The 27,955-nt window shown below is 42.2% G+C and overlaps 1 protein-coding gene across 1 annotated transcript; it reads left to right on the top strand.

Moving 5' to 3' along the window:
• The first annotated feature begins 1,040 nt into the window (after positions 1–1,040).
• Positions 1,041–26,971, top strand: LOC114017143 (uncharacterized). Its single transcript, XM_027812016.2, has 5 exons — positions 1,041–1,070; positions 1,166–1,351; positions 21,661–21,741; positions 22,101–22,239; positions 26,054–26,971. The coding sequence occupies exons 1-5, from the start codon at positions 1,041–1,043 to the stop codon at positions 26,278–26,280; spliced, it is 663 nt and encodes a 220-aa protein (XP_027667817.2). The 3' UTR covers positions 26,281–26,971.
• The last annotated feature ends 984 nt before the right edge of the window (positions 26,972–27,955 follow it).

The raw sequence follows: 27,955 nt of genomic DNA, 5'->3' as shown, positions 1-27,955 counted from the left end.
TAACATTAAGAAGCACGGTGCATTTAATGGCATATAGCTTAGACACTTGTCATGTCTCCCAGAGCAAACCTTATTGCCAGACAATCACTTCTCTTATACACCACAATATTTTTTTTTAATGTTTTAATAGACTAATGAGAGTGAGAGGAACACCAGGCACACTTCTGTGTCAGATGTGACATGTGCTCTGTGCAAGCACATACTCCAAGAGACTCCCAGTCGCAGTGCAAAGCATCCCAAATGGATCCTGATAGGTTTTCATAACTACAAACCTATCACGGGCATGTAACATTAAAAAGTGTTTCAGGAGTTATTAGAACTATCTTTGCATCTCTCCTGACTAGTTTTAGTGCCTCAGGTGATATGTACAGTTGCTGATGATGGTTACTGTTTACTGCACGACACTGCCTGAAATATAGTTGTGAATCAGTGCTCGATGGAGTAACAGAACAGAAAGATGGCCCTTGGCCAAGCGGTGTCCAAAGCCGCGAGCAGCACAAGTCAGACGCTGTATGCTGATCTCTCTCAAATATTTGGCCTTTAAAAAAAGGAACACTTTTCTAGACCTGACCCTATGACCAGGTATGCGTTAATCGAAGAGAGAAATGACAACAAATACATTTTATAAATTACTATGTATTTTCTGAAAAGGTTCTCAGGGTATTCACCAATTGCCAAGACTAGAAATGTAATAAAAAGTTTAGAAGGAGTGATTTACCAGCTCTCTAATGGAACAAAACATTTAGGACGTAAGACTTTTCAAACCAAGCTCTGATTTGGCACAGAAGTGAGCGTTACCCATCTCTTACCCCATGACACCAAGATAGAAGACTAGTGCATCCATCTTGGAAGAAAGAAATTCAGGTTTTAGTATAGCAGTTTTAAAGGAAGTATTATAATATCTGAAGCTGCTTGTCTTAGTGTCAGACTAGACAATCTGAGCTGGAAAAATACGTTTTCTGAAAAGTACATTTTTTCCCTGAGATAACTGCTTGAGAATTAAATCCTAAACTGTTAGCTCTTTTTTACTTTTTTCACCCATGTATTCTGTAGAAGATGTTTTTAAAAATGTATGCTAGTGAAGAGACTTCATTTTCTTTAAATTGTCCCTCAAATATTTGGCTTTACATTCCCACACATGGCCTTGATTCTTTAATATTGACAGCTACTGCAGACTCCTTCCTTGAGGTCCCCATTGGGAAACTCCGTGGTAGTGGATTCTTGCGTGGGTCTGAGCACACAGGTAAACGTATTGCACAGAGGGGCTGGAGATAAAGGATGCCATCTGCCTCTCACCCATTTGTTTCTGCATCTCGCTGTTCACCTAGAAACTGCCACCTGTTTGTGCCAGGTATGTACCACTTACCAGGGACCCATAATTAATCCTACCATAGCATTCTCATCCACTTACTAAATCATTTTAGCAAGACAGTAAAAATAATTAAAAAATGAATACCTATCCCAAAATGTAGTTTATGGACTAGATAATTCTCTAACTCTGAAGTTAATGAGAAGGAAATCAATAGAATTATTAATATTGAAACTAACATTAGTGTAATCAAAATCAAAATCTTCATTGACTTCTAGGGAATCGTATTTTTCCCACGAGAATATTATATATCAACCATACCAAGCCATGTAGCGTCAGCCAAGCAACAGCTCTTTGGATCTTGGTGCACGATGAACACTAAGACATGAAGAATACTGATAAAGTGATACTAAAATGGTTTAATATGTCAGCTTAATATCACTGACCTTGTGAGGGAGACGTAAGGGCAAAAAGGGGCTCTGTGTGGTGCATGCATGCTAGGAAGTCTCTGGCTTGCATGGTGGCTCTATTTGCTGATGTCAGAGAGACTTCAGTGTGATATAGCATTAATATTGTCTCACATGTCAGGTAATGCAAATACAGAAAATTACAAGTAGTGTGAGCATGTACTGAAGATGAGCTCTGTGACATCCATTATGTAGAAGCAAAATCATCTTACCTCATGAAAGATGGCAGCTTGAAGGCTAAATTTAATGAGTCTGATTCTGATCTCGTACTAGGTTAAGCCAAAAGTGACTCCATTTCAGGTAATGGAAATGCACGGCTGCTAAGCAAAAGGAGGGTTGGGTTTATTGATGCACCCAGCTATGCTTCTGTTAAAGTTGACAGCCTACTAAAGCTTGCTATTCATCGCTGTCTGATTTTTGACCGTCATCATAATTGTTATTAGAAAACCTCCAGCAATACTAAGTTAAGATACAAATTAAAAATAAGCCAGCGGTACCTTTAAATGTGCCATGAGCTTTGTTTTTGGCACTGGTATCTTTGAGCAGAGGCTTACAGTTCAATTCAGACAGTTAGCAGGGTGCTGACAGCAACATGTTGGTACAAGACTGTACTTCTCTCTTTGGTTTTGTTTTAATTAAAGCTGCATTTATTTTTTAAAGCAGGTCATAAAGCTAACCTACTCTGACAACACAGAATTACATTATAAAATCATTCCTTATAATAATTATAAATCTCTGCTAAAGCAAATTGAAATGAAATTAAAGTACCGGCGTACGTTGCCTTTCTTCCTGATAGGAGGAATTCATCTCATCAAAATTACCGTCAAATGCTAGGAGTTTGTGGCCAGGACAGATCCAGAACTGAACCTCAGTATTCAGCTTCCTGCTCCTCCGCATGAGTTACTGTGTCAGAGCTTTAGCTCCAAAGGATGCTCTCGAAGCGTCTGACGTGTCACTTGGCTATACTGACAGCACATGCCACCACTGCAGCTAGTTTCAGTGGCACTTTTTTCACCAGTGAAGGATGGGACCCTCCAGATAAATTCTGTCCTTCCGCACTTCCAGAGGGAACGAGAAATGCTGGTGTCACAATTTAAGTGAGGTAGTTTAAAGCAGAAGGAAAAAACATACATACATACATACACACACACACACACACAAATATATCATATTATTATATAGCCAGAAGCATTGGATGCAGGAGGCTGATTTCAGAAGGTTTATAGTCTGGGGTGATATTACTTATATGACATGTATGGAAACTATGGGGTGGAATTTCCCTGAAAACCGTGCTTGCCACAAGATTTCTGGCACTTTGGATTCTCTACGCAGTTAGAAATCCTGCAAGGACAATCTGTCTCATTGTACTTGAGTCGTCCTTGGTTGGGTTGGAAACCAGGGGCCAGATCCTTAATTTATGTAAACAGGAAGAATTCCCTTAAAACAAATAGGGAGGAATCAAAGGAAATTCTCAGTCCAACACTATAATAAAGAAAAAGGTTTCCAAATCCTTCAGGACCTCAAAAAATATAGACCAAATCCCCTCACAGAAATGAGTGGGATGAGAAGAGGAGGAGGTGTTTTTTCTTTTTCTTTCGTGATGGCCTGCCCAGAAAAAACAGACATTTTTCTGTTAAGAAATTTACAGTCAGAGGAATCCCCTTGGTCCGCTGCAGTGAGGTACTCGGTATTTTGGCTTTTCATTTCTCAGTGTCCCTCAGAAATCGAACCAGAATTAACTGCTAACTTGAGAATGTACTGAGCCAAGAATTTCAGGATTAGAGAGAACACAGTGTTCTCCAGCCTGTAAGCAAGATGCATATATGTGAGTCACATGTTATAGGGAATGTTAAGGGATGCCAAAGCATGAAAAGTCTAAAGATTATGTCTTGGTGGCCAGACAGTGTGGTCATTCAAGAAGTGGACTGAGTGTTAAAAGGACAAAGAATGTTAAATGGTGGAGTTTAAGGTCGGTGTACTTTAAGTGCAGTAATCACTGTAGACCATTTGGGAGTTCAGTCAATAGGAAGTTAAGAATCCCGCTTGCTCTGGATGCATAAATGGCACGTGGGAAGCCTGGCGGTGGCAATGGCAGAGAAGAGGGACTCCCACCTCAGCCTGGGAGCTCAGGCAAAGAGCTCCCTGACAGCCAGGTGCTTTGCCAGGATTCAGTGAGCAAGAGCAGAAAGGGCCAAGTCTCATTTGTGTCCCAGCTTTCATCTGAGTAACTCCAGGGATGCCCTTTCTGTCCTCCATGAGACACTTGGGTTTCAGTTTCGTGCCAAGGCAAGGAGAGAAGGGCTGTCCCACGTAACAGAAAATGGCCATGTATTAATGGATGGCTTTCCAAGGCTTCTTCTGTGTCTCCCTTCACACTCCAGCACCTAAAGTGTTTTTTTTCTGGTTGAAACACATCACATTAAGTTGGTGTTTGCAACTCAGGAAGTATTACTTGCTAGTGGCAGCTCAGTGGTGTAATTTACTTTCCCCAGGTCTCTGAACTGGGGCTGTGTCAGACTGATGGTGTTTAAGATTCTAGAAAGAAACCCTAGCAAACTAAACATAGAGCAAACTGTGCTGCTGGAATAACCTAGCAGGGAGGTTATGGGAGCATTCATTAATTGCTGCATTGCTTGGCAGGCTGGACTGGTTACCGGTTTGTTTCCAGTTGCAATAGAATCTAAATTCCCAGTTTGGATCTCTCCAAATGAAGCCCAGCATGGTTTAGATGCTGCAGCTCCTTTCATCTCTACAGATGTTGAGATCAACTGCAAACTCGCATCTAAGTGATCTGAACTTTCTGTGTGTGCGGGTGGGGTCGGCGTACACCTTTGTGGATGAAGGCATTTCCTAATCAGGACCTTCAGCTTAAGCAACACCTTGCTTTCCCTAATGGTTTGGCAAAGTTAACCTGTATTGCCCTTCAAAGCACCCAGCAAGGCTAGCTATTCGCTCAGATTGCTCCTGAGAAATCTGCCTAGGGAAGTGGAAGCCTGGAGCGTGGATGGGGATGGGTGAGAAGGAACATAGTTATTCATATCTGATAGGGTATGATGTTTTTAACTGATTTGCAAATGCTCCCAGATATCATGATAGGGACAGAGAGAGAAACTGAAAAATATGCAGATACATCAAAAATCACTTTCAGGATGTGGATTAACTGTTGCTACGTAGATTACAATTTTACAAATGTCTGATTTCTTCACAAAGGGTTTGGTGGGAAACCAGAGAGATACTAAGCAAAATCAGTCCCCAAAGAGCTAAAAATTCGAATGATAAAGAACTGTAGCTGGTATCTAGGAACTCTGTGGGCTATGAGTGAACATTCATAGCTTCTGCTTCTAATTCCACTAAGTGACTTCCACTTTGTTGTGGTGGTTATCTGGGACAGCCCATGAGCATCTAAACTGGCTGAACAGGCAGCAGAAGACTTCTGAAGTGTTCCTAACATTGAGCAAGTCACTTCGCTTCCCTCTTTTGCTGCTCTTTGTCTGTCATACCGTCTTTAAAGTCGAAATCATCTTGCTTTCAGGATCTCAGTCTAAACCTTTCGGGGCAAAAGCAGTGTCTGTTTGCTTGTCCATACAAGTGCTAGCACAGCAGGTCCCAGTCTTGGTTATAGCCTGCAAGTGCTATTACAGAATACCTGGTAATAATGGGAAAAAAGGATGAAGTCATCCTGAGCTCTTGTCCCATTTACTCACCACCCATGGAAGTTTCTATATTTGCATCTCTGAGAGTACAGCAGAGTTGCCAGGTCCCTCTGGACCTGAATTTGGAAAGCTTTACCTTCTCCCCCACCTCTGTTGGCTTTGATAAAACAGATTCCTGCCAAATCTACCAGAGGAATGTTTCTTCTCTGTGTCCTTTAAGTGCCCGGGAAGCTGGGCATGACATTCAAAGCCAGGGACCAGAGCTGAGTTTGGCATAGCAGACTTCAGTAACCCAGGTTACTCTCAAATCCAAAACCTGCCAAAATAACCCCAAAAACACATATAATCCAGCTCACATTTGTGTGTTCAGAGTATCTATGTTTAACTTGACTACTTAGTGGTTTTGTGGTATTCATGAATACACAAAAGTAGTACTTGTCGTGAAACTTAGACAATGGTTTGTTTCCTGTGCAGTGATTATATATATGTGCTTCTGCAGCAGCTGAGAAGGGAGTGGTACGGTGGCTCTAAAGCACAGCAAGGAGTGGGCTGTGAACCGGCACTGAAGGAAATCCCTTTATGAAAAAGAAGTGTTCCTTGGAGGGCCGTTTCCAGTGTAGTATGGTTGGACAGGGTTTAGCTATGGGTTTGCATTAACAAAAGCTTGTGGTAAATTCCCAGGCATTGCCTTAAAGAGGTACCTGAGTATGGACATGGCTATTGATTATTCAAACTGACTAAGCCTTGAGGATCACGCTTCCATGAAAGCAGTCATGTTGATGCACGTGTGCGTTGGCCATGCACCTGCTATAAAAGTAGTTTCCACAACTTAGCGCTTACACACACATTTTCCACCACATGCAGCTGTGGTGTCTATCTGGTCACGCCAATTTAGAAACCTCAGCATCTAAGTATCTTGAAGATCCAGTAACCAAAGAATTCGACTTCATGAACTGGTTGCAAATCAACACCTGACCTACATTCTCCATTTTTAAAATGTCTCAGCTTATTTGAAAGCAGATCCAAATCTCACTTACTAGCTGAAGCAAAGATAACCTGGTAACTCATAAGTAGAGATTTGTATACAGCACAAATGTGTAAAAATGGTCCCTTCAAACTCTTGTTCCCGCACCAGAAGTGTTTAGAAGATAAGGAGACGAGCCGCTGCAGTAGTTCACCTGCTTAATTCCACAGTGCAGACTTTTAGTAATTGGTAGGAATAGACGGGATGTGAAAATTCTTTCAGGATAAAACGTGCAGTAATATTGTGTGTGGCATACCCAATAAGGCAACTGATTGAAAAGTACAGATTCTTTAGACCCAAACTTCTGAGGAAAGAAATTGCTTCATTCTCACTATTCATGTAACTCTAAAATTAAATATTCAAATCTGTAGGTTTGTGCTATAAACTACACTGACTATTCTAGACCATGTATAACTCTCATGATTTTTACATTTCTGTTCCCTGAAAATATGTTTATGTGTATGAGTACTACCAATGAAATGATGGTCCTAATGACATTAGTAGCAATAGACACGTTCAGGAAGATTCATGGAATCCTTCAGTCTAAAGAGATTGCTTTCTCCCCTTTCCTGATCAACACAATTTTATACATCTATACAGAAATATCTGTGTACATATGTACACATACACACACATATATTAGCACAAATCCAGCCACCAGTTCCATTTTCCAGTTACTTCCCATAAATATTTTATTTAGGAAGTTCTGATGAAATACTTCTTTTGAAAATCCAGTTCCATTGCTTTTAGCATTTTAGCTGCAAAACAATTACTCAGCCTGTCAGGGTAATCATCATAAATATTGCTGTCCATGGTGTTTCTACAAGCCAATAGTAACTGGTTGGGTCAGTTCAGCTCAATTCAATGACCTTCCAAGAAAGAGTTCCATTTGTATTCCATTCCCAAACTACAGACCAGCATGCATGTAAAAATGGGCCAGTGTTAAGGCATTGACCTCTTTCCCATGGTTTCTGAGTCATAGCCACGGACAGCAGCAAATTTGAACTCTGCGTCCCCATATACCTGCAGGGCTACTCTCTTTTTTCTTGCAGAAGCTTGAAGCAGATGTGTTATCTTTTGATTTCAAGAATCTGCCTGGACAACAGATACAGAAACATTGGTTCGGTTCAATTGCCCTATAATGAATGGAGGGAGCTCTGAAGTTTTTGCTGATTCTGTAAGCGAATTGGAACTGGAAGCCATCAGGTGAAAGCAAACACCTGCCATGATGCAGTCCTTGAGGGACCACCTTAAAGGGCAACTTATATGCGATTCAGGGATGCACTCTCACCAAGTTTAAATTGCCCTGACTTCCCAGGACAGAGTGATTTACATTCATAGAGGCCTGGCCAGAGAACGTGATGATGCTGCGTTTGTAGTTTTAGCACCATTTTTTGTCAGCAGTGCAGGTTCAGCCAGCCTCCACCCCAAGCCTGCCCGGTTCCTTGGCTGGTGCTGGTACAACCCTTTGTGTTGCTGAAAGCCATCCTCCGGGAGCTGCAGCCACCAGGCTCCTGCCCAGCCAGCGACGTGGTCCTGATAGCTCTCACAGTACCTAGAATAGGAACAGCAGCATAAATCAATCACTCCCCTTCCTTGTCCTTCTTTCCTTTCCTTCCAGTCTACATACGCATGTCTTGGATGTTTCCCACTTCTACCCTCTTCTAAACCACAGAGAGAAAGCAGGCTCCGAAAAGGTCATCAGCATCAGCCTCAACATCGAGCCCCATCCATATTCATTCGGAATATTTCACACCTATCAGTTAAATATTTTTTAATCAGCCTAGAGCCACCTTGCCCCAATCAGTAAACTGAGGCCCAAAGCAGTGACACTGCAGGATCATACAGCGAGTTAGTGGTGGAAACAAGAATAAAACTCAGGAGTCAGCTGCCAACCACATAAGCTATCCCTGCTGCTGGCCTGGAAAGTAAAAATAATGGTTTGGAGTCCTCCAGTTTTCATTATTAACTTTTTGGATGAGTTTTGCCTAAGGGGAATGAGTTATTCTCTGCTGTTGCATCAGTATGTTTCACTTCAGCTGAATTATGTGTCACTTTATGGTAGGGTTGTCTTCATTTTTTTCTGGGTTGTGCTCAGGGAGATCTTTGTGAACATCTTGTTTGACAAATTCTGCACCACCCACATAACCACTTTGAGGCAAACTTAGCAAAGTCAGAGACTGAGCTGGGCCCACTTATCTCTGGTAGATCTCGTCTTCTTGTTGCTAATTGCGATCTGCAAGGCCCAGTGGCTGGAGCAGAGCATGGGGCTTGGATCTAAGCACTCAGGGATTTGCTTTGTTGTTTGTCCTTGTGGCTTTGGGCAAGTCACTGAACTTGATTGATAGTGTGTTCATTTATGTGCTTGTTAGTTTCTAATGAAGATTTCAGCCAATGCAAAAACTATCTGCAGCAATAATTTTTGGCTTTTTTTTTTTTTTTTTTTTTTTTTTTAAGGGAGGAGAGATTACATTCAAGAAAGCCTTCTCCCACATGCAAACATTTTTCTTACTTTCTTCTTTTTCAAGTTTCCTGAAACCAAACATGGAAAATAAATCATCCTTAAACCAAGAACTGCAGTGTTTCAAAGAAAATTCAGAAAATAAATTTCTATTTCAGCAACCACTGTTTTTTTTATTTTTTACAAAACCCCCCACAACCTTCCATGGGAGTTTTCAAACAATAGCAAAGGCGCAGAGAAATGCCTGGTTTGTCACCTGCCCTGTCTTGATCTAGCTGCTCCAGTCTCGAATGTCAACAAATACTGGTGCCTTTCAAAAATACATAGGTTGTATTTTGGATGCTATTTAGTTAACCAATACTTCTTGTATATAGAATGGTTTTGATTACATTATCTAGCAGAATAAAAACAGATGGCAATGAAGTAGCTATTTGTCTTCCTTGTGAATTTCAATACACGGGGAAGTGAGGGCACAAAAAGATTGGTGTAAACTTGGCATAATATGGTCACTGGGAGCTATGAAAGCTTTTCCCAACCAGCTTTGCTCATGCATCTAATCTTGACCTGAAGGCATTGCTACTGCTCTGACCTTCTCCTACTTGAACTAGAACTTCTTATTTCCACTTCCTCTTCTCAGCCTGTTCCTGATTTGACTTCACCTGCACCAGCACAGTTGCACACCATCTAGTGACCTGGCACAGCAACACAGCTTGGGAAGCACAGGTAGGTACATCCACTGGTGCAACAGGACTGGACAGACGGGAATGATCCGTGGCAAAGGCAGAAAATTACAGAACAGCTCACTGGAGTCAATAATCAAAGCGCTGCCAAATGCTAAGAAGTTTACTGGTGCTCACTGCAGTGTGAAGAATATTAATGTACTTCTGATGAAAACCTGGCCCATCCCCATTTTGGATGCTTAGTTAGTACTTTGTGTGATTATGGCACAGCTGTTTCTGAGCTGGTAGCAGGCTTCAGTGATGCTTCTCCATTGCATGCTCAATGATCAAGACCTGCTGCTTGTGTTTGTACCATTTGTGATTATGCAGAGCAACAGTTCACCCCCTCAGAGTGATTTCTAGGACCTATACTGTGGAATAAGTGCAGTCAACACAAGAAGCTGCTCTTGGGGCAAAGAGGACAGTCTGGCAGGGTAAACTGAGCTCTGAGCCTTTCATAATTCAGTATGCTTAGCAGCCTGGGTGGATGCTGAATTTCATTATCTCTTCAAATTGCTGCAGATTTGTTCAAAGGAGCTTTCTCTTGTTGGTAGGGCCACAGAACAAGAACCAGCATGTTCATGTCTGCCAATGACGTTAACTGCCTTTGGAGCGGCAGAAACAAACGCAGCAGCCAAGCAGTGCTGTCTGCCAGCCTAGAGATAGGCGAATCGGAGTGTTCCTGCAGACACCTGCCAACCATGATCCATCCCCTTCTGCCTCCCCTCCAGGTGAAACTCTGATTCAGCATCTTAAACAAAACCGCAAAACCTGCTTGTCAGTCTGGGAGCTCTCTTGCCTCCCTCTTCCCTCCACCACAAGACTCTACATGCAGCCGTGCTGCTGCCCAGGGGCTGGAGCGCCAGAGCAGGGTACGTTCAGTAAGAGCCTGACACCGGCTGCTGTTTGAGAAACTGCTGGGCTTTGGCTTGCTCGGGGAGAGCGGTTGATGCTCCCCAGGCTTGGCAAAGCTGTCCAGACTTGCATTCCCAAGGAGCGCTTTTCAGCACGTCCCAGGCTTTGTCACCAGACAGAACCATATGGGGAGAGTTTGCTTCTTTTCAGGAGCAGAAGACTAGTGTTTTATTCCTACCTGGACTTTTTTTCATGTAATTTAATTGTATGTTATTTTTGCTTAGTGGCTTGAAGAGACAGTGAAGTAGAAATGCAGTAAAAGGATAATCCTGAACACAGTTACTGCTCCAAGCAGAGATGCTGGGGCTTTCCCAGCCCCAGACTTGCTTTGGCCCCCCGAGCAACCTCACTTCAGGTGGAGAGGAGGGCTGAGGGACAATTTCCTAGCTGACTGGAGTTGGCCAGAATTACTCCTCAACCTGTCTACAGCCTTTGCTGACATCCTTATACTTGCTTGAGTCATCCTAGTCCTTATTGCAACGCCTTCTCTCTTAGCCCTTGTTTTTTACATTTGATGAGGTTCACATATCACAGGTTTATTTACTTTCTGGAGCCTGTTGGATTTCTTTTCATATTTCCACTGATTTCCTACAGCACAGAGTTCACGTGGAGAACTAGCATAGCCTTCATCCTTACAATTCAGCTGGCCTCTTTATTCTTGTCTTCACTGACAAGTCCTTTTATTTCCTATTGTAACCCATATGATTTTTTGTCCTGTTCTCTGTTGTTAGTCAAATAGATCCATCCAAACTCTTAAAAGCAGCCTTTTCAGAGAAGTAGTTAACTTTTCATCTCTTCCCTTTAACAGAAGAACAGGCATACAGACTTTTGAGTTAAATGAGAAGGGCAAATATATTAGCTTTGGATATCAAAAGAAAGGCAGGAGGAATTGTCATCCTACCTAAATAAAATGAAAAATCCTGGGAAACGCTGTCTTTAGAAAGTGGAGAAGACTAAACAGCCCCAGAATAAGCATTAACCCACAACCTGGAATTTAAGTCCTTTCCTTGTCTGAGTGGCTGCAGTGGCTGAAAAGAAACATCCCAACAACCCTGAATTGGAAATTACATTTGAACTATGCCATTGCAGCCTCTCTCTCTCCCCTATCATTAAGCTGCGTCTAAAGATGTGAATTTTGCACTTAACGAATGGTAAAACTGACTTTTGCCCTGTAGTAAACACATTTTGAAAAGGTCCCGAGAATATTCATGTAGATCAGGAGAAATAGCATAGATACGTCACTAAATCTTGAAAGAAATGTTGATAGAGTAACAAGAAGATACTGAGTTTAGAAAGCTTTTCCACTAGATTGAACAGAAGGAATTAAGCTCCTCGGTGATTGTCTCACAGTTCTAGCCATGATGATGCTTGTAGAGATCTACAAGAACTAGGCTGTGATTTTCAGAGGCTTGAAGTGATGCAAAAGCAAAACTCCAGGCTTTGAACAGTCAGTGAAAGTGAGATTAAGAAAGGACAAAAGTAGTGTTGCCCTGAGAAAGCAGAGCATGTGTAGACGAATAGAGCAACTCCCACCTGACAAGAACATTTGCATTAAAGTCCACCCTCCTCTGCAGATCAAGGATATAGAATCATAGAATTGTTTAGGTTGGAAAAGACCTCTGAGGTTGTAAAGTCCAACCAATAAGCCAGCACTGCCAGGCCCACCACTAACCCGTGTCCCTAAGTGCCACATCTATGTGGTTTTTAAACACCTCCAGGGATGATGATTCCACCACCTCCCTGGGCAGCTTGTTCCAGTGCTTGGCTGCCCTTTCTGTAAAAAAAAAAAACCACCTCCCAATATCCAATCTAAATCTTCTCTGGCACAACTTGAGGCTGTGTCCTCTCATCCTGACACTTGTTACCTGGGAGCAGAGACCAACCCCCCTGCCCACAGCCCCTTTCAGGTGGTTGCAGAGAGCGATAAGGTCCCCCCGTGAGATCACTCCTCTCCAGGCTGAACAACCCCAGCTCCCCCCTATCAGACTGGTGCCCCAGCCCCTTCCCCAGCCCTGTTGCCCACCCCTGGATATGGTCCAGCACCTCAGCATCCCTCCTGAAGTGAGGGGCCCAACCCTGCCCGCAGGGTTTGCAATGCAGCCTCATTAGTGCTGAGTACAGGGGGGCAATCACTTCCCTATGCTGCTGTTTTGGATAAAAGCCAGGATACCATTGGCTTTCTTGGCCACCTGGGCAAATGTCATTATCAGGGTATAAAATCTTAGTTCCCTTCATTGTTTGGGCCAGTCATTAGCTTTTAGACAACTGCTTCTAGTACTCCTCAAGCACAGCTCCAAAGTCACCCCAGAGCTGAGTGGGTCTTTTTCTGACCTGAATCTAATCAGGTTCACCCCAGAGCTGGGTGAGTCTTTTTCTGACCTGAATCTAATCAGGTTAATGAGACTGCATGTGGTAGCACTTGCTAATCAGTGCTCGAAGCTACAAAGAGGGAAAAGTAGCATGTTTATTTGTATCCGGTTTCTGGATAGAAGCACTCTAAGTCTTGAGAAGGCTTGTAAGTAGTTGTGGGGGTTTTGTTTGGGTTTTTTTTTTTGTTTTTTTTTTAATCATCATGCATTCTTTATAGTTTTGCACCAGTTGTCATATTTGATACTTAACTGAATATAGAAATGAGGAATCCCCTTATATTTATGCTTCTCCACACACAGAGATGGTGGTGTGTGACTATAGGAGTCTTGTGGAGAGGCTGAGCTTTAGGACTACTGCATCATGCGGGGTAGACTGGAGACTTGGTAGACTTTCCTGGAGAAGTTAAAACTGGATTAAGTGCTAATGAGGCACGTGGAGTACTATATGCCCCTCAAAGTTTTTATTTTAGGTACCCGCTTCATGCTTTGATCAGCAGCTTGCAAGAAAGGGGAGATACTCTTTCTTCTGAACAAATGAAATGTTTTATTCCAGCTAACGTGCATCCTTTCCAAAACAGTAAGCTTGTGTATGGCCTGTAGTGCTCCTGACTTAATCTCTCCCTGTAGACATCCTCTGTGTCTATTAGAAATTATCTCTGCCTTGATTTCACCTAGGATTTGTAGCTTGTCTAGCAGTTTTCTAGTTCAGGTCCTGTGTATGTTTTGTCATAGTGGGTCCCATGAAGCTTCCACCATAAACAAAATGCAAAATAGTTAGCAACGTTTCTGGTGCTTCAGAACTCAAACCTGAAGTTAGAATCCTTGGCTTGGACAGGGACATGAGTGTTAAATCTCAGCCTAAAAATAATGCACTTAAGAGCTCAGCTGGAATATCCCTTCATAAGACCATCTGTCATAGCTGAGCTACAAGCAGTTTGGTATATTGCTGATCTGTCTCAGCGTGCCGTTAAGTTGTTTTTGTCTCCCCACTGGTGAGGCACATTCTTCTCATTCATTTAATTTGTTTCTCTCAGAATGTTTTTATTCAGCAGTTGTCACCAAGTCAATGTGACGTGAAACAGGAGGGAGGAGAGGGCCATATTCTGCCTGACCCATTCAGGGTCTCTGTTGCTGTGGCTGTACATGGTACCGTAGTCTGTTCTTGTGTCCGTTCTGCCATGGTTCCTCTGACTCTCATTGCAGACCGTGCCATCTGCCTACCTGGACACAAAGAAAATCTTGACAATGCCTGTTGACAATAGCTGGGATTTTGTTCCCTTTTTCCATTGCTGGTGACTACTGGAGCCCTTTCAGCCTCCGCAGTGAGCAGTTTCATATAGTGAGCTGCGTTTTCCAAAAGCCCTTGTGATTCTATCACAGTCCTCACTGCAGAATACTGCTTGTATGGAGTTACTTAAAATGTGTTATATATAAACACGCATTTCAGTGCCTTTGCACTCACCGCTCTAGTCTTTCTTTCATATCTTCCTGTCCTTTTCCCCTCCCTTCTTTGCTCCCTGTATGTCTTGTTATACCTTGTTTCTACATGCCTAAGTCATGCTTTAAATAACAGCTGTCTGGTTCTTTGCTTCTTCTCATACCCAGCTAATTATTTTCAATTTATTGATTTTTCCACATGGAGATTAATGGGTTATTCAACTCTCAAAGCCTACATCCACACAGCTGTGAGCTAATGCATGGGTATGGGAAGGGGCGGGGGAGTATGTGTTTATGTGGTTGATCACCTTTCTGATGAACTTGTACAAGAAACCAAAGGGATTTTTCTCCTCCTTACTCATTATAAAAGCCACCAAGCCTCAGACTTTTGCCTATGAGTAATCAGATTTCACAGGGAGTAAAAAATAATAAATAAAAACCTGATAAGTTTGTAGAAAGAGAATTGTTGACATGTGTCTCCTATTTCATTAATTGCACTGGCTAACGTATTCTGGGTGTGAAAGAGCCAGGTGCAATGGCAAAGTACCGTGGCACAGATCTGGATGATGTGTGGTCAGAAGCTTCCCCATGACCCCCAGCTTTGGTCCCACCCCTCTGCCACAGCTCTTTCTGCTTCCTAGTGCTGCTGCATCAGCCTAGGTGCAAACAAACAACCCTTTCCTTGGTTCTTTCTAGCAAAAATAATGTCAGTTGATCCAGTGTACAGCACAGCAGCTGCATCCTACAGCCAGGGTAGGCACAGGAAGCATTGGATTCACTGCTGATGAAAAAAATCTGATGGAAACATAACCTCTGGGTATGAAGCATGGTCTCTGATCTTACTGGTTTATCTGACCAGCGGGAACCCACAGAATTATGCTAATATAAGGTTGTGGATTTGTGTCTTACATATAATCAATTGATATTTGAGGGGCTAGGAACTTTTTAAATGTTTTGCAACCTCCTCTATTAGCAGTTTTCATATCACTTTTTGTCAAGCGTGAGTGTGACCAGGCTCTATCTGTAAGACTGTAATTGTCAAGGGACTTGGGGAGAAGGTGGAATAAGTACTTAAATGCAATCAGCAGTTGAAGTAAAAATAAACAGAAACATTGGCAAAGTGAAAACTGTTTAGCAAGTCTGGGCTGAATATTTCCTGCTTGCCTGGAGCCTGTCAAAATGGTAGCCCAGATTCTCCTCCTCATTAGGGTCCTTTGGCATGCTTGGCTTGCTGGGCTGCAGGTTTGTAGTCAATAGCTGAACACTGCAGATTTCACTAATTTCAGGGCATGTTCAGAACTCTTCAAAAAATCAACCCACTTGCTGATGTATGGGTCGAGATGTTCAGCTTCAAAAAGAATGTGGTTGCTGTAGCAAAGTGCTCTTTGAACCTCTGGCCTTGACTTTCATCTGTATTCCAGTAACACTAAAGCAAAAAAACATTTCTTCTGGACCTGATCTTTCTCTTGCCAAGGCTAGATGGATTCAGGTGGGTTCTGGGCAAGGAGCTCCTCCCACATCTGCTACAGCTTTGCTTGTGACTGCTGCTAAAAGAAGCATGTGTTGTCATGGGTAGGATAAGTTAAAATTACAATGTGTCCCAGTTAGAACTACTGGTAAGATTTGACTTGGAGCAAGTTAGAAATAGTGATAAGGATGCAGTTCTAAAACTAAGATTTAGGGATGAGAGGCTTAGATACAGGAGAGTTGAGGTGGAACACAGAGCTCTTCTAACCAGAGTTAGACAGAAGCTATAATTATTAAAAAAAAGTTCCAAAAGGGATGGTGGGACAGCTGAAGTGTGTCCAGATATTACTCATTTTCTCCTGATGTTAATCCCCAACACAAATTCAGTAATTTTTCTCTTCCCTCTTAGACACATGCTGTTTGTTAAGCCATGTTGCCTCAACACTTTCAAACCAGCTGGGATAAATTTAGCCTGCCCAAGGAAAATGTGCAACATGGCAGCCCTCGGATGAAGGAGCAACCATGTGTCTTGCCGACTGCAGGCTCTTGTAGGTTATTGCAGCACATGCCTGTCCCTCTCCCACTACAGCTTTTGTTGAAAATGGCTCAAGGTACAAAAAACTGAAGCTTCCTGTTAGGTTAGGAACGGATCAGTGTGGGTAAGGTAGCGTGGGCAGGAAGGCATGCAAGCATCTGGTTTGAATAGTTCCGTGCATGCAGTATCAGCCAACTTTCTGTAGGTTTCACGGTGGTTGGATTTTTTTATCCCAGAGCTCTGGAGCAGTGGTGGGCTCCACCCTCCCTGTGCCTCCCAGGAAGGTTGCGGGGAAGCTCGTGGAAAGGGGGTCAGCCTCCTTCGTTTGCAGGAGCTGCTGAGGTTAGAAATGACTCCAAAAAGCCCAGACGTGCTCTGAAAGGTCAAGCGTCTCCTGTGACAACAGGGAGGCAGGAGGACCTGGTGCCTTGATGTGCTTCTGATAGGAAAGCAACGTGTGAGAAGACAGGCGACTGAGCGGCCTGCAGGATACACATTCCTAAATGTCACTTAGCCATACAACCTGCGAGGGCGGAAAAGTGGGCAGATGGAGAAATAATATTTTCATTGAAAATTCTCTACCTCTAAAATATTTCCTGTCAGGTTCCTTCCAAGGAGGGCTGAATCAAGGAAGGAGGGGGGCCGAGGTGGGATGTGTGGTGGTGGATACGAGTTTGTGATTCCTCGAGCCTCTCCATTTTGAAAGCATTTAACTCAATCCCCTTTTTTGTCCCCCTCCCTGAGAAAAGGATCATGCTAAGCATTACTGGAGCCGGAGGCAGTTTGGGAAGTGAAATAAACACCTGACTGTTAAATGCTAAAGGTTTACTCAACCAAAAATAAAAATAGTTCTGGTTTCCTCCACGACGCTCTAGAGTTACGTTCATCAGCACACATAAGCTGGACATTTGCACAGGGGGAGTCTTGAAATGTTGAAACTTTTCGGAGGGGAAAATTTTGAGGCAATAAGACAGGCCTCCCTCTGTCCTGTGAGAGCTCTTCTGCCACCAAGAAAATGCTGCAGCTGTTTTCCTGGTGCAACCTAAAAATAAACTCCCTCCTCCTTTCCTAGCTGCTCATATCGGTTTCATGGGTGCCATCACAAACCCAAGAGGCCAAGTGTAAAGGGTCACGGTCTCAAGGGTGGGTGCAGTCCCTTTCGCATGGCCTGAAGGGTATAAGGGGGCTCTGCCTCAATGCTTCAGAGAAAATCCCAAGGAGTTTGGGGCTAAAGTCGGCGCAGCCTCTGGGTGTTCAGGATCTGCTAGTGGCAAGTGATACAGAACAAACGCTGCAACTAGGCAGCAAGAGGGTTCCCGTTTGGAGGTTGTCCCAAAAGAGCACAGCAGAAATGCTGCAAACACTGACATTAGGAGTCCTCACTGAAACCTTTGTGTAGCTCTGCCCATCAAGCTGAAGACACCCTGTTGCTGTAGGTGATCTGCACCTCAGAAAGCCAAACTGGAGCGTCAGAAAGTTGCAATGTGTGCAAAATTATTCTGCTTACGTGTCACCTCCAAAACGCAGGATGGTAAATGCCATGTATTACAAAAGATAGTTGTTGGGGTTGATCATATATGACACATACGTTTGCAATATGTTTCATTTTGTCAGGTCATCCATAGATGGACTAGGAAATATCATTTAATGCATATGAAATAGAGCAGATTCCTTCCCTATAGGATGACTGCTTGCCAACTTGTAAAGTAGCCCAGAAGGGCTATATGTGAACTAAACCATACTGAAATAGCTAATGCATTGTCCTATGTAGATATTCTTCTTTGGGTAGCAAAATAGATTAAGCAAACTGGATAAAAGAGTTCCCATTCTGCACGTTTTTACATAGGGGAGGGAAATAGGGTGACCTATGGCAGTCCAAATGAGCATCTCTATTCAAGTCAGATAACACCAGTGCTTGGTGAGAAAAGTACACACCTTTCCACTTTTTAACAAAGATGAAGTTAAATCCATGGGATCTGGAATTATTCAGGACTCCTAGATGGATAAACTGAATTGGAATTACAAGACTCCCAAACTTGCATTTGCTCTCAGGAAATGGGAAGCCCAGAGAGAGAGATAGAAATGTCCAACCTGAGCTGAGGTAATAACAAAGCTGGATTAGCATGGAACTGCTCTGGCTAAAATGAAATTTGCTGTAGTTAACCAGAAAGTTTTAGGGTAAGAAATTATAGAACTATTTGGGCAAAGAGAAATGAAAGCCACCTGTTTAAAGTTACCCTTTAACCTATTCCCTCTGCCTTCCCTTTTGCTTTCTCTCTCTTTCAAATTCTCCCAGTATCTCTGCTTTCCATAGAAGCAAATCTTCCCCAGGGAAAGTCAATTCTGAAGGCAATTTTCCAAAAACCGTTTGGCAGAATTGGCCGGTACTTCAACTGCAAACATGAAAAGGCATTTATTCCACTAACTCAAACGTAGTTTGGAAGAGACATTACTGAACTTGTTTTAGGAATATACTTTGACTGCATCAGTTTTATTGCTTCTTGTATAAATGTCAAACTCAATTTGCCTCAAAGCAGAAAAAATGTTAAAGTGCATAGTAATGTACATATTACATACAAAAAACTGGGGAAAAAATTGTTATCTCCATGGTAAATGCATGCCTGTACCATGTTAATTGTGCCCATCGCACACAGTCAGTATTTCATCAGTGGTAAGAAGAAAGAGGGTGTGTGACCCTGGTATTGAAGACTGTGTGTAGGATTGTTGTTAAGCTGGCCAGGTAATATAGGATCTTGAAGATCTAATAATTCTTAAATTTTGGTTGCTCAGTTTTGGGACCTCACATTTTTCCCTTTTATTCCTTAAAAGGGTTGTTTTCCTGTTGCGTAGAGAATTTGTGGTAAGCTTTTCCTTTGTGCACCATCAGCAGCATTTAACCTTGCACAGTTAGCACATCAGATAACACACATCACATTTGAGATCCTGGACACCCAGCAGCAAAGGATTTTTTTCTTGGAAAGAGGCGGGGAGAAAAAAAGCAACTCTTCTAAATTCCTATTTCAATCGGTACTCATTGCTAAATTTTCTAGCAAGAAGCGAATTGGCTATTTCAAAACGCTTTATCTCAGCAAAACTGTAGTTGGAATTTCTTGGGGGCTAAGGAAGAAAGCACGTCTTTAATCCAAAGGTTATCCCCCTGCTGAATTTCAAAGACTTGCTGCAGACGATGTGGGATACAGAGCTTCCAGGGGAAAAACCTGGAGATTCTTTTATGCTGAACAAAAAGTATTAAGCAACCTAAGTAATCTAATTTCTGCTATTTTACTGTAAAAAATTATTTGCAGAGATTTTAAGTATTAAGCCAGACTACATATTAGGTGCTGCCATTTGTAAAATATTACTGTGAACACATTAGACTTTGCAATGGTTTCATTTGCATTTTGAGGTCTGATCCTGCAAAACCATGACTTCCTTCATATCAGTAGCTGCAATGGCATCAGCAGTGCTTCTTATCTACATAAAGTTAATGTCTTGCACGATTATTTGCTGGATCAGGACATAAGACTGAAAACACAATTACTTTGTGAGTTACAAAAAAGAAAATGCTCTTTGGAATAGTAGGTGAGATTCTCTGCTGGAGTAAATGATATAGGACCCATTGAATTCAATGGAGCTATCCTGATTCACACCCGCTGATATGGCCCATTAATTTTAGTGTAGGAAAATGAATCTCTGCTCTAAAAATACCAATTAGTAATAAGCTCTGAGAAAGTAGAAAAAAAAAATCAATTTGAATTCATTTTGTGTAAAGCACATTTTCTGTTGCTATTTTAGTTAAATTATTATTATGCATAATAATGGCAGGGCAATAGGTGCTGTCACTTTAGGAATTTGCAGCTGTGATGGGTAGTATAAAAGTTAGCGATAGGGAAATTTCAGAAAAGCCCATCAATTGAATACAATTGTCATTATTATGATTTGGATTGGGGTAGTGTGTCCCTTTCTCTGCTGAGATCTCATCCCTGGAGTGCTGAAGGCATAAAGAGACATTATGCCAGATCAAAACAATTTACAGTCCTACTAGAAAATAAAGAGCAGAAAGGAAGAAGGGAAACTGAGGCAAACAGAGCTTCTGTAAGTCACTGAGCTTGGAGTCAGTCTCATGCCTCTCTACTCAGGCCAGGTGTGCTATTCCACCCACCAGGATGATCCTCAGGAAAGTTGTTTGGTGTTTCTGTGTTTGTTTGGGGTTTCTTGTTTGTTTTTTTTGTTTTTTTTTAAGAGCATGTGCAAAAGTGAATATGTACTTTGGCACTGAGCCAGTTTCAGTATTCAAACCACCCGGAGACAAGCATGCAAGCGAGATCCTGTGTGAACACCCAGCTCTGCAGGCACTGAAACACCAGTTGGTGCATGGGGTTATTTGCATGCTCATTTTGCTTCTATTCAGCACTCATCCCACATGCATTTGTGCACAGAAGATCACACTCCTGTGCCAGAAAGTTAAGTGTTGTCTCTGTTCATTGCCATTCAGCATTGGTTTTTCATGAACTATAAAAGCCTTTTGGGATAAATGGCACTCAACGAGGATTCAAAGCTGGTTTCCTCATATTCCAAGCAATCCTGCAATAGTAATGAGTTGTAGTCATAGCTGGATTGCTCACTGTTACTCAGAATGTAAGAGCTAATACGAAAGAAAAAAAACCCCAGCCTTTTGGTTCATGCAGTGTAGAACTGAAGGGTGGAAATCACGTCCACAGGACATTGGGCAAGCCAAAAGTATCAGTTGGTTCAGAAAGTGATTTAAATCCTGGAGGACGAACACAGCAAGGGCTATTAAACATTATTGTCGTAGCTGCAGATGAGTAGAAGTGGAGCTGACATGCTGAGGGTACCAACACCCACAGATTGCCTTGTTCATGCAGCCTGTTGTCTGCAAAGTGCAAGCAGGCACTGGGTATACTGGGCCTTCGTGTCACCCCAGTGGGGCTCAGTAAGGACCCACAGGCTGAAGTTTGCCCCAGTCCCTGTGGCTACGACATCCAAGCCCTGGTGCCCCACCACAACAATTCAGGAAATTTAAATCTGTAGGTGCTCTAATATTGGAGAGGTGGGTTTTTTTTTAAGTAAGAAAATAACAAGTCATACATCAGCTCAGCTATCTTATGGAGTTTTTTCAGGGAGTGCTTTGGGAACCTACTCTTCTGTACCTGTAAGTGTATTGACTTTGAAGAGTTGAGCCCATTTAACACTTCTTGGGTTGACATTAACATCATATTACGACCAAGAGTTCAGGGTTCAAAGCACAGCTTCATGCTACCTGGGATTGCTTGGACCTTCCAGATACGGACCCAAAGATATGGAAGACTGCTATTTTCTTCTAACCTTCAGCAGCTGAGAGATCAACAGCAGCAGTTCACAGAGGCAAGTCACCCCCCAGATATGAATCCCCTTCCTCCCTGACCCTTCTCTCCCACTAGCCCCTGTTAGTAGTTTCATCTTTTTCTGCAGTTATAAAGTTGTTTCTCAATGGCAGAGAAAGAAAAAAAAAACCAAAAAAACCCACAACAAACAAAACCAAACCCAAAAAACAACATAACCCAACATTTCTTCCTCTAAGAAACCTATTGACAGGCAGATCCTGCAGATTCCTTCTAGTACAGCTATCTTTGAACTGAGGACTTCTTAGTGAAGTTGGGAAGTTTCCTGGGGTTTTACTGTTTTTTTCCTAAATTGATTGTGGAATTTTTAAACAAGGTTGGTGCCTCTGATCTTTTTCTCAGCAGCTGCAAAATCTGTTTCTACCCCCACAACTTGTTCTACAGAAACCAGGTATTGGAAAAATTAAAGGGGAAAGGACAGCAGCACCATTTGCAGAGCCAAGCCAACCTCAAATGAAACAAGGACCATTCTTCTTGCTTTGTGAGTAATCAAATATCCAAAAGGGCTTTGATCAGATTTTGGGCTTATAATATTTGTGAATTAAGGGTAACTGCAAAAGTTTACTCTAGATTTTGATTTAATATTGGACACTCCAAAGATCATTAATCCCCACTGTTTGGTTCAGATCCCCACTGTGAAATCCAGATTTCTTGTTATTTCTTGTGTGCAGACTTTATTTTTCCAAGCTTTCAATGATGAAGTGTCATTTGTTGCTTTCCACCTTTTCGTAGTGTATTTTCCATGTGTTGTTCTGTATCGTTTTGTTATAAGGATGCTACCCTCACTTGTCACAAGACTATTTGATTTCAATGAACTAGGACTTTATACCATGCCTGGACCTGGCCTGGCATTTTTAATGGCAGTGTGTGTCTCCAGTTAGGTGCAGAGAGGTTATGTTGCTGTGAGTATAAACCCTTTCCCAGGCTGGGAGACGCAGATGAGCCTGCCCATAAGAATGAGAGAAACCTGTAGGGATGAAACAATGCCCAGAGGCAGAATGGGACATTTTTAGAGTCATGTAAAGAAGGGGGGTTGGGGGGGAAGGCATATGCACAAGCACATGTTTTAATTTTGGGGTGTGCTATAGTATGCTTCTAGCTGGAACAACCAACAAAAGTGGCAGATGAAAAGTTTTTCTCAAGAAAATGCCATAGTTTTTAAAATCAGTGAAGTGTTGAAAATCTGTACCAAAGCGTACTCTGCAGAGATTTCTAACCCCAGTTTGGCTGCCTGAGGCTATCCTGACAGAGCAAGGATCAGCATCCAAGTACTTAGGTGGCTTTTTACTCCAATTCTTTTGAGGGACTCCTACCACCAACCCAATCACATTTATTTCACACTCAACCTTTCCAAATAATGTTGGAACCAGAAAGTTATTTATGTGACCTGCTTAATTGAAAGAGCATTTGCTGTCAGTGATCAAATAAACTGTTATTGATCTTCAGCATTGGAGGCTACTCACATGGAGCATTCTGGTATGTATTTTTCATTAAGACACTTTTCAGAAAGAAAAAAAAATCAGAGCGCAAATGCAGCAAAAAAAAAAAATTCCTATAGGATACTGAGATAAAAAAATCAAAGAGATTAGAGAGTGACTCCAGAGAAAAGAAACTGCAAAGCACAAAATAGCAACACCACCAGTGATTGCACAGAAATGCAGTGGCTTCAATGCAAAAATGTTTTGCTCTGAATTCCCAATGCTTAGTGAGAAAAAACTATTTTATATCATGGAGGAACAGTTTGATTCTTTGTTTGGGCAAACAGAGGTGAGTCCTGGGAGTGAAAAAGGGTGCAGCAGTCAATGGGATTGCTGTTTGGTACCTGACCTGAGCAAACCCTCTACAAGCCCTGGGACAGGCTGCTTACTTCCAGCCCTCATCTTTTCAGTATAGTTAGGCACTCTTCTTAACTAATGTAGAAAGTTAAAAGTGTTCTTGATTTGATTGGAGCTTGAGTCAGCTAGGGTTTGCAATATAAAATGGCAAAATCCCTACATACCCTGGGGATGCTGTTAGCTGTATCACTCTTGCCTCCCTTTAAATAAGGTACAAATTCCTGCCTTATTCTCTAAGGGTGATTCAAAGAATAGGTGCGATGAATGAAAGTGAAGATCAGAGACGTTACAGTAATGAGGTCATGGCTGCTCTAACTATCCTGCAAACCAGAAATGAGCCAGGGAGCAAAGTCCTAATCCTGAGGCCATGGGGCACAGCCTGGCTTGTACCCCTGGTGAAGGTTTGTCTTGTCATGGTTAAAATGAAAGCCAGGCTGTGAGATAGGACTATGACAATCCAGGCTTTGAGCTCACTCCTTGATGCTTTCACTTGGCAGTACGGATGTACAAAGGAGAGGACATGACAGTCTTTAAATTCCAGCACTTGGTGCTTTCCCCTTTTTGAGTTTGAAAGTAGACACTGAGACACAAGTAGGGATTCTTTACAAGAACCCTTCTGATCCAAAGGCATGATACAGCAGGTGAAAACCCTAAATTGTTGACTACTAGATGCAGAAAAGTTATTCTGCACATGCTTTGTTCATATAACCTTTCCCATGCGTGCGGCATCAACCACTGTCAGAAACAGACAGTAGGATGGATGGACCTTGCTCTGATCCAGCATGGCAATCCTGTATTTTAAGTGGCATTTAAGATGTGTCTCATTTGTCACTAATTCTGTAACAAAACTATTTCTTACGCCGTATCTGAGTGAGGGAAATACTTGTCCACTTCTGCGCCGAGACCAGAGGCTTCTGTTGTGTTATGCTCTACTTACAATTTCTTCTGATTGTGTTTGGGAAAAATAGATCTTAAAGATATATACTTAGAACTATGAGGAAATCGAGGACACAGTTATCTTCACTTTCAAACTACGAAGGCATTCACAGCTTTAGAGAGCTGCTGAGCTAGTTGTTATACCCTTCTCAGGCTGCAGACTCACCAGGCTGTAGATAGGATGTAATCTTGGCATTCTTTATTTTTTATATTTTTTTCTTTTCTATTTTTAAGTGAATTCTTATTCAAACTTCATTTTTCAGAAGGATTTTTTCAGTCTGTTAGACAAAAATACTTTGTATTTTCCTTACTCTGTTATTAAAAAAGGAGATCAAATCATGAATACACTCTCAGACTATAGCCATTTTACTGATAGAATTACACAGCTCTAAAATATAAGGCTTATAGTGGAAACACTAACATAGCCTCGACTACTGCAGCCCTGCTCTAATATCACTGAACTTCCTTTGGGGGTGAAGCTTTGCCTCAGGAACCTTAATTATCTGATGTGGTCAATTACTCCAAGATAATGATGATTTTATCAGGTATTACTGCTCAAATATTTTACGATAGACAGGCTATTTAATTGCATTCCTGACCTACCAAAATGCTTACAGATGACTCAATTAAACACTAAGAAGAGGTAGGAGGAAGGGAGGGACAGCACTTAAAATCCTTGCTTATAGTTCATTTTGAGAGTTCTGTTTCTGCTGAAAATCCACCCATCCACCCCTTCATCCACCCATCCATCCTTTCATCCATCCATCCCTCCATCCAAGCAAGCTGCAGGTATAGCATTGCCTAGGCAGGAAGTTTGGATAAACAAACTGAATATTAATGCACAAATGGGAAAACATGTCCAGCTTCTCTTCAGCTGAGGAATTAGAATTGGATCCTGCACAATCCCTGTGGTGGATTAGCAAAGTCACTTTAAAATCTCTGAATGTCCCAGCGCAGATGAGCATGGTGAGATGAATTTTCTACCACATTTAGGTAAAGCAGAATTTTTAAGACAATGAGGAAAGGTCTTTACTACAGCAGCCTCTGGGAATAGTCTCAGCTCCTGTAAAGCCTTTGGATACCCAGGCGCAATTTGCACTGCGGGCAGCAGGCTGGTCCATCCTTTGCTCCCTTAGCCCGGCAGTTCCTGGTGCTGGGCTGACATGTGCCAGGTAGGTTGAGGTCGCCCTGAGGACTGCTTTAATTGGTGTCTTTGCTTCAGTGGTCATAATGGACTGTTTCCCAGGCACAGAACTGCCATGTCTCAAGAATGCGTTGGCTGCAAAGCGAGCATGCCTCAGCCTCGGGTCAGTCCCTGCCCGGGATGCTCCTGCACGGGCAGCTCTGAGCCCCGTGTACCCAGTGGTGCAGAGACCTCTTCCCAGTTTCCCCAGTCAGGGAAAGAGGGGGGTGTTTCCCCTGCCAAGCAATCAATTTGGTGCTGGTGAAACAGAACTGTGTGCAAGATTTTGAGGGCAGATTATTTCCCTGCTGCTTACAATAATGTTACTGTAACATTTTCAGCAACTCTGTTGAAGGCTCAGCCAAGAGCAGGGAGAACAAGAGCAAGGCTGCCCTCCGTCTCAATGGCTGCTGGAATTCTGCTGCATTGCTCCACAAAGGTCCATTTGTCTTTCCACCCTGGAAATAACATGTATTGTTGTAGTATTGTTGCAAAAACTGGCGGCGAATCCTCCTGGGTAAGAATGTGGTTACCCACTGCTGCACAGGCTAACAGAGAAGAGAGGTGACATTTTATGGGGTTTCACTCAGAAAACTTTTCATGATAATATTATTTCCATTTTATGGAGTTTCACAAAAGAATTTTCATGGGCAGCATTATGACCATTTTCTGTTATGTTTTCAGCCTCGCTAATACTCTTTTCACATTCTAAAGCACAGCATCCACAAATATTCCCAAATATATCCTAAATTGCCCAGGAAGGAAACAATTTTCCTATCTGAAATTAGAACAAAATATGACTCTGTAATGTCAAATTTTAGCAAACCAAAATGCTGCAGCAATTGGTTTGGATAAGTGAAAGCAGTTCAGTTTGACTTTTAAAAATATTACTATCATTAGTTTTCATATCAAGATGAAAAATCATATTGAAACTACTGTAATTCTTTTGTTATTAAGAAGAGTGACAGCTAACAGTCCAAGGAAACAGAAAAAAGCAGCAAAATCTTAAGCACCATGTAACCCGCCGTTATTTTGTTCAATATTACATAAGGAAGGAACAAACTTTTTGGGAGTGAAACGGTGAACTGAGGCTAGAAAGCGTGAGCTCTGAGCAAATAGTGTGCAGCAACGGCATTGGCCCAAAGAATTTCCTATGGCAGCTGCCTTGCTGGTGGTTCCTCCTTTTGCTGCCCACACAGTACTGATGGGCACCGAGATGTGCATCTGTGACACAAACTGCCAGTGATGCTTTCTGTTTTCTTAAAGGTATGCTGCCTGTGAGTTTTATTCATGAAACCCAGGGCATGTTGCATGTCGTACACCATGCTATGGTATTGGCAGGTGAAACTGCTTCATTGAGCTGACCAGGCTGGACCCACAGATCAGCCTGCCCATCTATTTATTAAACAGGTAATGAAGCGTGGGCTCACTGAAATTGGTCCTGTTGGCATCCCTGCATGTGTAGCAGTGATGCAGGGACCAGATGCACTGGTGCAGCAGGCACACAGACCCCAAGGGCTGTCATCATTGCAGCAAGGCATTCCCCACCCCACCTGCCTCCCAAAACTGGACCCCTCTAAGCTAATGCACTTTCTTGCAGCAGTTTCCATACAATCTTGCACACACACACCCCCCACTTATTCCAAATATTGCAAATCAAATTTCTATGCTTGAAATGCTTCAGCTCCTTTTTACAGTACATACATATTTCAGAGTTACCACTTAATACAATTATAGTTAATTTAGCCAGCAATTACAGTAATAGGAAGACTGGCAACCACTGTCATTCAGACTGTGGAAAATCAATGTTGCACAGAGGTACTTTTATTCATCCTATGGAGTGTCTCCTTCGTTAGATGCATATACTCTGGAATCATAGAGAAAATTTAAGATCACTCTGGTTTGGGGGCTTTTTTTTTAACATTTATCCATATACTATTTGGTTTCCAGACAGAAATATAGTGAATGACATCCTGAGGCCCCTTCCAACCTGATTTATTCTATGATTCTGTGAATTATTTGGCCTGTTCTTTCAGCAGATCCATTTTCTATTGCATTTCACCTGACAGAGGACCTTTGACAATCCATTTCTTAGAGGCAACTCAAAATATGGTTGTCCAAGGGCAATGAAATAGAAACTTCCAAGTTTTTCTTAAACCTTTTGTACAATGTTTGCTTTTAGTCCAGATTTCATAAACTTATGTCCAGGAAGGCATTTAAATAGGTGTTTCAGTTAATCCTTG

This window comes from Falco cherrug, chromosome 10 (genome assembly GCF_023634085.1).
Source record: "Falco cherrug isolate bFalChe1 chromosome 10, bFalChe1.pri, whole genome shotgun sequence".
NCBI classification, from domain to species: domain Eukaryota; kingdom Metazoa; phylum Chordata; class Aves; order Falconiformes; family Falconidae; genus Falco; species Falco cherrug.
The sequence above is the reverse complement of the archived record's forward strand: the minus strand, read 5'-3'. Positions and strand labels throughout refer to the sequence as shown.

Excerpts from the sequence above, each read along its gene's own strand:
- LOC114017143 (XM_027812016.2), top strand. The coding sequence starts at position 1,041 with ATGTATTCTGTAGAAGATGTTTTTAAAAAT. Across the intron at positions 1,352-21,660 it reads CTGCCACCTGTTTGTGCCAG|ATACGGACCCAAAGATATGG; the intron begins GTATGTACCACT and ends TGGACCTTCCAG. Across the intron at positions 21,742-22,100 it reads AACAGCAGCAGTTCACAGAG|CAGCTGCAAAATCTGTTTCT; the intron begins GCAAGTCACCCC and ends TCTTTTTCTCAG.